Source organism: Heteronotia binoei, chromosome 2, assembly GCF_032191835.1.
Source record: "Heteronotia binoei isolate CCM8104 ecotype False Entrance Well chromosome 2, APGP_CSIRO_Hbin_v1, whole genome shotgun sequence".
Classification (NCBI taxonomy): Eukaryota; Metazoa; Chordata; class Lepidosauria; order Squamata; family Gekkonidae; genus Heteronotia; species Heteronotia binoei.
Window position 1 is genome coordinate 29,095,143 of NC_083224.1, and position 14,737 is coordinate 29,109,879.

The 14,737-nt window shown below is 46.4% G+C and overlaps 1 protein-coding gene across 1 annotated transcript in view; it reads right to left on the reverse strand.

Annotated features, from left to right (window-relative positions):
- The window catches only part of NPEPL1 (aminopeptidase like 1), a 28,545-nt gene extending 25,934 nt beyond the window's left edge, over positions 1-2,611 (reverse strand). Inside the window, exon 1 of the mRNA XM_060230728.1 lies at positions 2,414-2,611. Coding sequence (XP_060086711.1) covers positions 2,414-2,563 — 150 coding nt within the window. The 5' untranslated portion in view covers positions 2,564-2,611. The remainder of the gene's footprint in view (positions 1-2,413) is intronic.
- Between the last annotated feature and the right edge of the window lie 12,126 nt (positions 2,612-14,737).

Genomic DNA, 14,737 nt, shown 5'->3' on the forward strand with positions numbered 1-14,737 from the left:
TACTTAATCTTAAAAAAGTATGCACGTGACCTGGCCCAGCCCAACCTGGCCCGGTTCAACCCAACCTGATGTGGCCCAGTCCAACAAAGTCTCATTTATGTCAGATCTGGCCCTCATAACAAATGAGTTCGACACCCCTGGCTTAGATTGTTCTCTCCTTTATTTTATCCTCACAACACCCCTGTAAGGTAGGTGACTGGCCCAAGGTCACCCAGCTGGCTTTCATGGCAGAGGGGGAGATTCGAACCTGCATTTCCCAGATCCTAATCCAACACTTTAACCGCTATACCATGCTTGTTAGGATTAGTAGTTGGGATGCTGGTTAATGCTAGTGGTTGGGAAAGGTAGCTTCTACTTCACCCTGCTTTAGTAATGGCAGCATGGCACAACTGCCTGGCACAGCCAGAGAAGCTAAGGAGCCAACTGGAAGAAGAAGAAGATATTGGATTTATATCCCGCCCTCCACTTCAAAGAGCGGCTCACAATCTCCTTTCCCTTCCTCCCCCACAACAGACACCCTGTGAGGTGGGTGGGGCTGGAGAGGGCTCTCACAGCAGCTGCCCTTTCAAGGACAGAGAGTGGCCTACAATCTTCTTTCCCTTCCTCCCCCACAACAGACACCCTGTGAGGTGGGTGGGGCTGGAGAGGGCTCTCACAGCAGCTGCCCTTTCCAAGGACAACCTCTGCCAGAGCTATGGCTGACCCAAGGCCATTCCAGCAGGTGCAAGTGGAGGAGTGGGGAATCAAACCCGGTTCTCCCAGATAAGAGTCCACACACTTAACCACCCCACCAAACTGGCTCTCCAGCTCTCCGCAGCTGCCTCCTTTCCCTCTGCATCACGTCCAATGCAAGATGTGACAACCCATGCTACTTCTTATTTGGATTGCATCAGAATTTTTGCCTGAACAATGTACAAACAGAATTGCTAAGATGTGTGGAAATGTCCAATACAAATCCTTTTAAAAAGAACAAATGATGCTATGTGTCTAGGGTGACAAGGGTGCCAGCCAGTGTTCCCTCTAAGCTGAGTTGGTGTGAGCTAGCTCACAATTATTTAGCATCTGGCTCACACATTTTTGTTTTAGCTTGGGAAAAATGCCCCCCGAACAAACTAATGTATACAGTAGCTCACAACTTTAATGCAAGTAGCTCACAACGTAGAATTTTGGCTCACGAGACTCCAAAGCTTAGAGGGAGCATTGTTGCCAACTTGTCCGATTGTGTAGAATACTTTTCAATTTATTCAGTTAGAGGATGTGGACAAGATCCTTGGAAGTTTGAGGCTTATGATCCATTTGTACGATTCTTGTCTTACCAAGTTAAATATTTTGCCCGGGGGAGGGGAGGGGGTTAGGAAGCTGACTGTGTTTAAGTAGTTAATGCTTAGTTAAGACAGGTGGGCCATCTCCCCTGCCTTGAAACAGGCTGTGATGTGTCCACTTCTAAAGAAGCCTACGCTTGATTAGAAAGATCCTGATAATTATCCATCAGTCTCAAATGTCTCTATCCTTGAGTAAGGTGACTGAATGAGTGGCAGTTGGACAACTCCAAGTCTTCCTGGATGAAGCAAATTCTTTAGATCGCTTCCAATCTGGTTCCAGGCTTGGATTGAACTACATGGGTATCAGCTTCGACGGGGTGGGAGGATTTGCCCCCTAGGAGATAAAACGCTGCCCTTTAGTTTAGTTCAGGGGTGGCCAAACTTGCTTTATATAAGAGCCACATAGAATAAATGTCAGATGTTTGAGAGCCACAAGACAGAGAAGGAAGGGAGGGAGGGAGAGGTGGAAAGAAAGCAACTTTAAATGCATTCTGCAAACCACCCGCAGGCTTAGCTTAGAGAAGTGACTTAAAGAGACAAATGTCTTCTCTAAGCTGGCTGACAGGGCACTGTGGACTTAGAGAGCCACACAATATGTGTGAAAAAGCCACAAAGTTTGGCCATCCCTGGTTTAGTTTATTCGATTTATATCCCGCCCTCCCCGCCGAAGCAGGCTGCTGGATTTACGTCCCTAAAACTAACAATGGGAGGAAACTGCCGCGGAACAGGAGAAAAGGGAAACGAAGGATGCACAACCCTAAATGTAGCATGACTCCAGGAGCCAACCTACTGAAACCGATCCCGGCCATCCAAGGCAGAGTTACCGCAAATTCTGCTGATATCAAAGGGGAACAACTCCCCACCGGGTTGCACCGTCAGTCACCCAGGGAGGGCGGTGCACCCTGCTGCAGCCTGCTCCGGGCCTAGGGAAAGCAGGAGAGATCCGGAGGGGGGGGGGCGCCTCTGCAACGCGGCGGGGCACCGGATCCACCCGCCGGAGAGCTGCAGAAGGAGGGCAGCGGGAGCCCCAAAGCTCTTTCCGGCCCGGCTGCGTGCCCATTTCCCCCTTCCTTCCCCCGGCGCGGCTTTACCTCCTCGGTGACGCGGGGCTGCAGCTTGCCTTGCAGCTGGCTCCAGTGCAAGCGGTGCAGGTTCTGCAGCTGACCCAGCACGAGCACCGGGCGGCTCTGTGGGTCCGCCTCGCCGGCGCTGGCCTGGAACTCCAGCTGCACGTTCGCCATCTTCCAGCCCGCCCGCGGCACTGGCAGGAGGCGGGCCACGCTCTCCCCGGCTCCTCCCAGGGAAAGCGGCGCGCCTGCCTCCTGCGCCCGGGCCGGGAAGTGACGGCGCTGGGAGCGCGGAAAGGGAAGGCCGGGAAGGCGAGAGGGAGCAGCGGCCTGCGTTAGGTCAATGCACCCAGGAGAGCCACCGAACGCGAAGCGGAGCCTCCATGGTTAAGGGCAGTCCAGTCAACCTCGAAGTCCCGCGTGGCCTTTGTCTCGCCCCACTGATGGGTGTCACCTCCGGATGGCGCCTGGTTTTTTTTGGCCACTGTTATACAGATCGTTGGACTGGATGGGCCATTGGCCTAAGAACATAAGAACGTCAGAGAAGCCATGTTGCATCAGGCCGGCGACCCATCCAGTCCAACACTCTGTGTCACACAGTGGCCAAAAAAACCAGGTGCCATCAGGAGGTCCATCAGTGGGGCTAGGACACTCGAAGCCCTCCCACTACCCCCCCCCCCCCAAGCACCAAGAGTTCAGAGCATCACTGCCCCAAACAGTTCCAACAATACGCTGTGGCTAACAGCCACTGATGGACCTCTGCTCCATATGCTTATCCAACCCTCTCTTGAAGCTGTCTATGCTAGTAGCCACCACCACATCCTGTGGCAGTGAATTCCATGTGTTAACAAGAACATAAGAGAAGCCATGTTGGATCAGGCCAACGGCCCATTCAGTCCAACACTCTGTGCCACACAGTGTCCATTGGCTAAAAATACCAAGTGCCATCAGGAGGTCCACCAGTGGGGCCAGGACACTAGAAGTCCTCCCACTTTGCCCCCCCCCCCAAGCACCAAGAATACAGAGCGTCACTGCCTCAGACAGAGAGTTCCAACAATAAGCTGTGGCTAACAGCCACTGATGGACCTCTGCTCCATATGCTTATCTACTCCCCTCTTGAAGCTGTCTATGCTTGTAGCCTGATCAACATGGCTTCTCTTATGTTCCTATTACAGGGGTGGGGTGCATCTGGACGATCACTGTTAGGGTTGCCAGCAGGCCTGTGTGGGGAAATACCTGGGGACTTTGGGGGTGGATCCGGGAGAGGGCAGGGTTTGGGGAGGAGAGGGGCCTAATCAGGGTATAATGCCATAAAGCCCATCTATCAAAGCCACCATTTTCTCCAGGAGAGCTGATCTGTCAGCTGGAGATCAGTTGGGAGATCTCTAGGCCCCACCTGGAGGCTGGCAATCCTAGAGTTAAATGCTGGTGTGGGTGATATGTGGATGTTGGTTCTGATCTGGCAGAACTTAAGTCAGGGGTGGGGAATCTCCATCCCGAGGGCCATACACGGCCTTCGAGGTCACTTGGTGTGGCACTCAGGGATTGCTGGATCGAACCGAGCCATGTGGCAGCCTCCCTGGGGCCTGGCTGGCCAGCGAGGATCGTGGGGCCCAGCTGTGCTTTGCAGCAGCCTCCCCAGGGCCAGGCAGGGATCACAAGGCCCAGATGTACTGTGCAGCAGCCTCTCTGGGGCCTGACTGGGCAGCCAGAATTGCTGCAGGGCCTGGAAAAGTTACTGTCATAGTTCAGTTTGCACTTGATTATCCCAGATGGTGTGGCTTAATATGCTAATGAGTGCGACCTAATATGCTAATATTAGGGGATGTGGTCTAATATGCTAATATGAGTTCCTGCTGGGCTTTTTCTATAAAAAAGCCCTGGACTTATGCATTTGCCTAGGGCGGTGGGCTGTGTGTGTGTGTGTGTGTGTGTGTGTGCGCATGCCAGATTAGGCTCTCCCCACATGACTTCAAATAGAAAAACAATTATTTGCATTAATTTTGCTGGCCTGAATCATTCTCCCTCAGCGGAGCACTGTTTTTTAAGTTGATAATTTTTATGGCCCACGAATGATGTTATAAATATCCATTTGGCCCTTTGCAGAAAAAAGGTTCCCCACCTCTGACTTAAGTAAACAGACTGGGGGTGGGGGGCAACAGCAGACCTGAAGAAAATGTCCTGTCCCCATTTGTGTCTGTTAAGTGGTGTCCAGTGAATGTCCTGGTTTCCTTGAGAGAGTCCATCCATCTCATATGAACATATGAAGCTGCCTTATACTGAATCAGACCTTTGGTCCATCAAAGTCAGTATTGTCTTCTCAGACTGGCAGCGGCTCATGTTGGGTCTCCCTCCTTCCTGCTGCCTTCAGTTTTTCCTAGCATTATTTTCTTTTCCGGTGACTCTTCTCATAATGTGACCAAACTATGATAACCTCAGTTTAGTCCAGGGGGGGCCCAAACTTGCTTAATGTAAGAGCCACATAGAATAAATGTCAGATGTTTGAGAGCTGCAAGGAAGGAAGGAAAGAAGGAAAATAGATGGACGAGGGAGAGGTGGAATGAAAGCAACTTTAAATACATTCTCCAAGCCACCAGATGGCTTGGCTTGGAGAAGTGATTTCAAGAGAGAAATACCTTCTGCAAGCCCACTGTCAGGGTGTTGGGGGCTTCGAGAACCATACAGCATGCGCGAAAGAGCCACTCGTGGCTCCCAAGCCACAGTTTGGCCACCCCTGGCTTATTCATTTCCGTTTCTAGGGAGAGTTCAGGCTTGATTTGATCTAGAACCCACATTTATGATTTTGGCAGTCGATGGTGTCCTTAAAACTCCTCCGACACCACATTTCACATGAATCTACTTCCTTCCTGTCTGCTTTCTTCATTATCCAGTTTTCATACCCATACATAGTAACGGGGAATGCTGTGGCATGAATTAACTTGATCTTGGTCACCAGCAGCAGCACATCCTTACACAGAACAATATTTTCTGGCACCTTCATCTCTACCCTTCTCCAGTCTCAGACTCCTTCTGATTTCTGTCTTCCTTTTGTTTGATAATGGAGCCAGAAATACAAAATCTTGAACAATTGACATTTCTTCATCATCTACCTTAGTTGTAGATCAAGATGGGTAGCCGTGTTAGTCTGTCTGTAGCAGCAAAAAAAAGCAAGAGGCCAGCAGCACCTTGAAGACGAAACAAAATTTTTGGCAAGGTGTGAGCTTTTGTAAGTCACTGCTCACTTCTTCAGATACAGTAGAAAAGAGCAAGCGTCCAATACCACCTTAAAGACTAACAACATTTGCAGCAGGGCTGAGCTTTTGTGAGTCACTATTCACTTCCTCAGAGCAGTGACTCACAAAAGCTCATAAAAAGGTAAAGGTAGTCCAGAGTTTTCGACTGGGGTGACGCTTTCACAATGTTTTCACAGCAGACTTTTTATGGGGTGGTTTGCCATTGCCTTCCCCAGTCATCTACACTTTCCCCCCAGCAAGCTGGGTACTCATTTTACCGACCTCGGAAGGATGGAAGGCTGAGTCAACCTTGAACCGGCTACTAGCCTGCCACAGTTTTTGTTAATCTTTAAGGTACTGCTGGACTCTTGCTCTTTTCTGTTGCTACAGAGAGACTAACACAGCTACCCATCTTGATCTATCTACAGATACAGTTGGAATGTGTATTTCTGAGTAGTCAGAAATGTGTGAAAGTGGGCAGGGGCTTTTCATGGCAAGGAGGTCAGTAATATCCCATTAAGCTACTTATTGCAAGGAAAGAACATTTTTCTCCAACCCTTTGATAGCTCTAGACTGCATAGTGCTTTATATATACTGCAGTCCAATGGAATTAATTCATACTGGAATAACTCTGCATCAATCTGCTTTATATCACCTTTTGTTGTTGTTTCAGCCCAGTGAACACTAACAAACACCAGACCCCAACTCATGCTTCTTTTAATCTGCTAAAAAACATTTCCATGACTCTGCATACTAACTCACGTTCTGAATGAAACTTTGTTGGACTTAAAGGAACTACTTGACTCCTGCTTTGTCTTCTGCATAGTTAGGTGATAGCATGCATTTACAGCAACCTAATGAATGTACTGTGTATAATGGATTGCACTGCCACATTGCAACTTGATGCACACTTACTCAGAAGTAAGCCCGCTTGAACACAGTGGGACTTAGGGAAAAAATCTTGTAGGTGGTTTTTGTGTCAAAAATTACCTGGTTTTAAAAATGGTTTGGACCAATGTTCCCTCTAAGCTGCAGAGAGTCTTGTGAGCAAAAATTCTACTTTGTGAGCTACTGGCATTAAAGTTGTGAGCTACTGCATAAATTAGTGTGCTCTGGGGCCATTTTTCCTGAGCTAAGTACAAAAAGATGTGAGCTGGAGGCTAGGAATCTGTGAGCTAGCTCACGCTAACTCAGCTTAGAGGGAACACTGGTTTGGACAAATGAGTGCCAAGGCACCAAGATATTTGACAATCAGGTGCCTAAAGAACAAAGCTCACACTTTCTGCTCACATTCACTCCCATAGCATTTGTTGGGGGGAGGGGGTGCCTGTAGCATCTGTAATTCAGAAGGGTGTATTTTTCCAGAGGGGCACTGCCTGTACTGGCTGTTGCAGAAAAAATAAGGTAATAAGAACCCTATTCTCCAGGAGCATCATTATGGAAGGGGGGGGGGGACATTTAGACTGCCACAGGTGGGTTGAATCAGTGAACATCACACACACCCCTTTGCACCCACAGAGATCTAGACAAGATCCAAGCAGGTCTAAAAACAACCCACATCCAGACAGCAGGTTTCCTCAATATCTTTTAATGACTGCCTTGTGCCTCAGAGGCACTTTCACCTATCATGAAGATAGATTTGGGGTGGGGGTGGGGTAACAGTGTTGGACCAAAGTAACAGAACACAATTTGAGTCCAGCAGCACCTTTAAGACCAAACAGGGCTTTCTTTTGTAGCAGGAACTCCTTTGCATTATTAGGCCACTCCTCCCCCCCCCCCCATGTAGCCAATCCTCCAAGAGCTTACAGGGCTCTTCTTACGGGGCTTACTGTAAACTCCTGGAGGACTGCCTACATCAGGGGTGTGTAGCCTAATATGCAAAGGAGTTACTGGGTACTCATTTTACCAGCCTCGGAAGGATGGAAGGCTGGACCGTGGGGCTCAGTGGTAGAGCATCTGCTTGAGAAGCAGAAGGTCCCAGGTTCAGTCCCCGGCATCTCCAACTAAAAAGGGTCCAGGCAAATAGGCATGAAAAACCTCAGCTTGAGACCCTGGAGAGCTGCTGCCAGTCTGAGTAGACAATACCGACTTTGATGGACCGAGGGTCTGATTCAGTAGAAGGCAGCTTCATATGTTCTTCATATGTACTGCTACACACACACACAAAAGCCCTGAGATTAACAGAGTTTAATACTGGGTGTAAGCCTCCGTGTGCATGCAAATCATGTTGGTCTCTAATCAATCCACACAACGTAGTAGGAGTGCTTCCATTCGGTTTAAAGAAGGCACTTCAGGAGCCACAAAGGCAAAGACCTGAAAGGGGACCATATCTTTACGGGACAAGGGAGTCTTCCCACTCAAAAGGCACACGGTTTGCCTGTGGAAAGAATAGCATGGCAGCGCACAAGCTGTGACATTCCTGTTAGTTTCAGAGGATAGCTATGTTGGCCTGCAGTAAAATAAAATGAATTCAAGTCCAGGGAGGGACGGTGGCTCAGTGGTAGAGCATCTGCTTGGGAAGCAGAAGGTCCCAGGTTCAATCCCCGGCATCTCCAAAAAAGGGTCCTTGCAAATAGGTGTGAAAAAACCTCAGCTTGAGACCCTGGAGAGCCGCTGCCAGTCTGAGAAGACAATACTGACTTTGATGGACCAAAGGTCTGATTCAGTATAAGGCAGCTTCATATGTTCCAGTAGCACCTCAGAAACCAACAGGATTTTGTCAGGTCAAAGATTTTATACCCCCAAACCTTGCTGGTCTTTAAGGTGCTATTAGACTTGAATCTACCCGTTCTTGTTAAATGTCAAGGATGTTGGGACCCAGTCCTGCAGATAACAGTAGCTCTATACCTCCCCAGCCCCTCGGTAATACAGCTGAAGATCTAGACAAAATTTAAAATAGCTAAAAGGGGGTGTTTAGTTCAGAGAATCCAAGCAGACAGGCATTACCCATGGCCAAAATTCAACCAGTGAAAGGCCCCTTGGTAAGATATTTAGGAAATACTCCCTCAAAGAGGGCTTTCAACACAACACATCACATCTAGCACATCAGCCTGGAATTTTAACTGTTTATTCATACATTACAAATTGTACACAGAGAAATGGAAGAAAATATACTGTACATCGTTGGATAAATCATGAGAGCCCCTGTGTCGGATGTGCCATAGATTCAGGTAGCCAAGTTATTATGAGATGATTGGAAACAAATACCTGATTTCATTGAAGATCCTACAATAAAGCAGTGGGCAGATATTTGGTATTAGAGATGCCTACTGGGGGGCCACATACTGCAGAACTGAGTGTCCATTTTGCACTTGGAGGCTGTGATGCAAAAACTAGTGGAATGTATCCAAGCATGTACAGAGCTCTAAATACTGATCTGTTACCAGCCTGACACCTAACCAGAGTCAGTTTGGTGTAGTGGTTAAGTGTGCGGACTCTTATCTGGGAGAACCGGGTTTGACTCCCAACTCCTCCACTGGCACCTGCTGGAATGGCCTTGGGTCAGCCATAGCTCTGGCAGAGGTTGTCCTTGAAAGGGCAGCTGCTGTAAGAGCCCTCTCCAGCCCCACCCACCTCACAGGGTGTCTGTTGTGGGGAGGGAGATAAAGGAGATTGTGAGCCGCTCTGAGACTCTTCAGAGTGGAGGGCGGGATATAAATCCAATATCTTCTTCTTCTAACCAGGGAAAGAAGAAGCCTTGAAGCTCTGTTTTGAGGAAGGCTTATATGTACCAAGCTTATATGAAGCTTTCCTTCACAATGAAGAAAAAGGAGTTGCCAACATTCCCACAGAGTTGTGTGCATCAAGAACCGCAGAATGCTATCTGGATGAAAATGTCCAAGATTTAGATTGAACCATCAGCCCACAACCTCCCCAGTGTGTTTAAAAGAATCGCCAAAATATGGTTTACGCTACATTTTCTCATGGCACCTCCAGGAAAACAGATTTCAGAACACTTTAAAACAACAAAGGGCAGGTGATACTTCCTTACCACCAAGAGGTATTCAGACTATAAGACTGATAACCTAATGCCAAATGCCATTATGTTATTATTTCTTTATGAAGTAGTAGTTCTGTTTTACTCTCCCACAGGCACATCTCGGCGAACGATACACAAAACTGAACACGTGTTAAGATTTTTGTTTGTTTTTTTTTAAATTGAGGGAGACAGATCCCTCTAGCCAAAAGGAAGTTATTACATGTGTAGATAAGGCAGGCTTCTCAAATCTTGTCCTTTGTAAATAAGAGAATAAAATTTCATCTCACCCTCCTGAATGGTTATCAACAGTAAAAACAGCAGGAGGTGGAGCTAAACCCAAAATGGCCGCCACAGGAGGCAGAACCAACTCCAATACCTCAGTTCTCAAAAAAAGGGGAATAAAAAAATTGAAGGAAAGCATGGGGAAGGAAGTGAGAAGGAGCAGGAGGAATAAAAAGGAGGAAAGCATGGAGGAGGAATGTAACCAGAAGGTATGATACATCTTAGTCCTTCTGATCCTCCAGTAGCAGCGGCTGGCATTGCAGACACGGAAAACCCTTTTAGTTTGAACGAAGGCAGCCAATAACAAGCCCTGCCTTAGAAAGATAATGCCCACTTTCTGAACAGCTCAATGAGCATCAGGGAGGTGCTAGCAAGTGCCATGGTCTATAAGGGTAAGTCATTTCCCATTAATTTCCACCCCCATTCAGGGTGAAATGACATCCCAACCTCAAGGTAGAAGGAACTTTCAGATTAAGTCCAATGTCCCTTCCTTACTCCAAATGGGAGGGTGTTTTAGAATGGGATGTTCGACAGCAGCATATCTAGGGCTTTTTTTGTAGCAGGAACTCCTTTGCATATTAGGCCAAACCCCCCTGATATAGCCAATCCTCTTGGATTTTACATTAGGCACTGTACTCCCTGTCAGCTCTTGGAGGATTGGCTACATCAGGGGTGTGTGGCCTAATATGCAAAGGAGTTCCTGCTACAAAAAAAGCCCTGAGCATATCCCATGTCGCGTAGGAATGGCTACCATATTTTTTAATTATATTTCCTTGATCAAAGGCTGCAGCGATTAAGGCAATGACATCTGTTCTGTGGGAACATACATATGGTGTGGCTGAACCCCATGCTCCTGCTTTGCAGATCTCTTCTGAACTGAAGCATTTCAGTCAAATGCCACTGACATAGCAGTGCTGCTCATAAGAGCGGGCTGTCATGTCTTGTGGAATATCTGCTGCATGCATGATGTATAGGGTCGCCAGGTCTGACTCAAGAAATATCTGGGGACTTTGGGGCTGGAGTCGGGAGCAAAGGTGTGACAAACATGATTGACCTCCGAACGGAATTCTGGCCATCATGTTTAAAGGGACCACACACCTTTTAAATGCCTTCCCTTCACTGGAAATAATGAAAGATAGGGACACCTTCTTTGGGGGCTAATAGAATTGGATCCTCTGGTCCAATCTTTTTGAAATTTGGGGGGTGTTTTGAGGAGAGGCACTGGATGATATGCTGAAAATTTGATGCCTCTCTCTCAAAAAGTAGCTCCCCCCCAGATACTCACAGATCAATTCTCCGTTATACACTGGCCTATGGGAATCAGTCTCCATAGGGTATAATGGAGTGCCCAGCAGACATTTTCCTCTGCCCTCCCCCACTTTCTGATAACTCAGAGGCAGGGGGAGGGCCTCCAAACTGGGGGATCCCCAGCTCCCACCTGGGGATTGGCAACCCTTATTGATATACTGTTCTAACCATATACTCAATGCAAACGTGGAAACCTTTTCCCCACTTTGTATAGGTATTTGGTATGAGAGAAACAACTAGTCGGCCTGCCTGCACAGGTAACTCCTCTGAGCCCTCTGGGCGTGTATTGTATGCCAAGATTCTCTCCCTAGGATTGCATGGTTTGGAGACAAAAAGGAAAAATGGCAAATTCCTTGAGAATAACCGAAGGAGGCCTTGAGCTGACCTTAGGCACGAACACTAGATCTCCTCTTAGAACTACCTGGTTCTCATGGAAAATGTGGAATTCTCTTTCTGATGGACAGGGCTCCTGGCTGTTACTCTGCGAAGGGCTGTAATCACTAGCAGTAAAGGAGATTAGAGCGTCTGGAGAAGGAAAGAGCTCTCCTAACAGCCTGTACTCCTCCCCTAAGCAGGCAATGAGCTGAGGAAGAGGTTCACTCACAATGGGAGAGAGGATATTAAAGATAAGGCCTGCCTTCTGACCAGAGGGAAGAAACCACCCACGTTAACATGGTCTTCTCATTAGAGTGAGAAAGGAAGTGTGCACATATATAAATCCATGGCATTTAATTTTTTTTAAAAAAAAATATCCTTGCAGCACAGGGCAGAAGCGAGACTGAGAACTGAACCAGTTTCATGTATGAACACACACGACAAACTTGAAAAACTACATAACGGATGACCACTGTTCAGAATGTGACATCTGTCTTCACCCTTCAGCTGCTGTTCAAATCATAGTAACGAAGTAGCCAGCCATTTTCAGCTTTAGCCTTTCCGATTGTTAAAGAGGGGAGGAATACTAGTCACTGGACTCACTGTGGAGATCAGAATTTGCAGTTAAGCCAGAAACCAAATTTTTACTATAGAGGCACGGCAAGGAAACAAATGGGACAGTAGTGAGATTCCCTGGAATGAATTTCAGGAGAGTTCATGATGTCTCTTTAGCTACATAAAAAGCCCACAGAAAGGACCAACGCACAGATATGACCATCACCATCAAATCTCTGCCATCTATCTCATTGCTCATACTTGACCTCATTGCTGCTTCACTGACCGCAGACATTAATCATGAAATGTGACGACCTCTTGGCTGAATGAATATCACACTAGTGTTTAATATAGCCCCTAGAACATGGCTTGCCTGGAAAATGTGAAAAGTGGTAGAAAGGTCCTTTAAAAGTTATCACATTTCTCCTGAAATCTATAGCAGCCTTCCACTGAAACGATGGTACCTGAACAGAAGGGATCTCAAGATGGCAAATCCCTTTGGAATGTACATATCTTACATGTTGGCCGCCTCAGATACTATAGATTGTTCAAACCAAGTTAAACATTTTCTCAGAGCAAACACAGATTTCGTTTGAACCTTCAGAAAACGCTGTGCGTTATATGCTTATAGGTGGATGAAGCACAATAGACAAATGAAACCTTGGGAAGCTATTCCACAAAGCCTTTGAAAAGCTCTGCAACCCAGCGGCCAGATTTCTTCTTTAATTCTCTAGTGCCTTAGACATGAGCATGTATGAAGACCCCCACCCCGTATACCCAGCAGAATGCCTGCGCAAATTATCCTTAGCTATCTCTTCTCACTAGAAAGCCCTTCCCCTTTGAGATCTACATCACTCCCCCCAAACCCAACTTCAAGAAGCATAATAAAGATTAGCCTTGAATAGGCTATTTGTCATTCAAAGATTAATGATTAGTTCAGACTTTGCTGTAATGATCTGTTCCCTTTACACCTCTTTGATTTCTTGGCATCTTCTAGCGCATTTTGCTATTGTTATAAAAATTACTTTCTAGTGTATTTTAAAAACGAGAGAAACAATGTAAGATCTGCAGCCATTTACTTTCTACAGTTTATTCCTTTTCCAAATTGGCATTCCCTTAAAACTTTGTTTGGGGCCAGGTGGGCAAGGAAAATATCGTTATCAAATGCTGACTCTGACTTTGCTCCTGTGATTTAAGAGCCAAAGTAGCCATGAAGTGGGAGATCCCTCATGAGGATGTTCAAGCTTTCTTTTAAAGATCAAAGGAAGGAGGAGGGGGAGGCACAGTCAGGAGAAACAAAACTTGTGCATGCACCTGCTGGAGGGGTTGGACTGAGAATTAACCTGGAATGGAAAAAACGTTCAAAGCAACTGGGATGGGTGTGTCTGAGTTGCACCGAGCTGCTTTATAACAAATGAAACTCAAAAGAATAACCCAAGGATCACCTAAATTAGGGGTGGCAAAACTGTGGCTTGGGAGCCACATGTGGCTCTTTCACACATGTTATGCAGCTCTTGAAACCGTCACCACCCTGACAGCCGGCTTGGAGAAGGCATTTCTTTCTTTAAATCAATTTACCAAGCCAAGCAAGCTGGTGGCTTGGAGAATTAATTTAAATTTAAAGAATTGAAAAAAATAATTTAAAGTTGCTTTCTTTCAACCTCTCCCTCCATTTTCCTTCCTTCCTGTCTTATGGCTCTCAAACATCTGATACTCATGTCTTGCGTTCTCAAACATTTGATGTTTATTCTGTGTGGCTCTGACATTAAGCAAGTTTGGCCACCCCCACCAAATCATAGTTTCAGGAGAGTAACCATGCCAGTTTGCAGTAGGAGAGAGCAAAATTTGAGGCTGGGAGCACCTAACAAACCAGCAATATTTTCAGGGAATAAACTTTCCCCAAAGCTCACTTCATTAGATATCTGACAAAGGGAGCGGTGACTCTCAAAAGCTGATACCCTGAAAATCTCGGTCTTTTAGGTGCTATTGGACTCAAATCTTGCTCACTTGGATCATGTTTATTATATCAGCTGGGCCCAGGAGTGTTAGCATCTGGCTTAAAAAAAAAAGTAAAAGATTTTCAAAATGCAAAATTAAGTATCCAGAATCTGGACTCCAGATGCTACTTGCACACTGATCAAGTCAGAGAATGTACAAAATTACCAATATTTGGGTAATTTTTTAAAAACAAAGTCCCCTTTTTTTTGTTTTTGGCCTTTGGTGTATGACACACTGCTTGAAGACTAGAGAGGCTGGGCTATTTAACCAAACAGATGAATTAAGGAAATCTCCAAGAAGTGAACAGCAATAGATCCATTGTTGCTGTGGTATTTTGTATTATGCAACACTACAGCTGAAGGAGGAGATAACTGATCAGCAAGGATTCATGATGCCTCCAGCCCTCATGGGAACAATTCAGTCCTCTGTAGGCTTCAAGATTAGAAGCCATTTGCAAAATGCTTGCTTTACCCTTCCCTCTTATGCATTCCCAAAATGAAGTCTGTTTAATTCAGCTTAATTCATCTCCTGCGCTAATTAGATTGCAGGCTCTTTGGGAAAGAAGGCTACTACGTTTAAAGTCTTATTAACACAGTCCCAACAATTTGCATTGCTTAG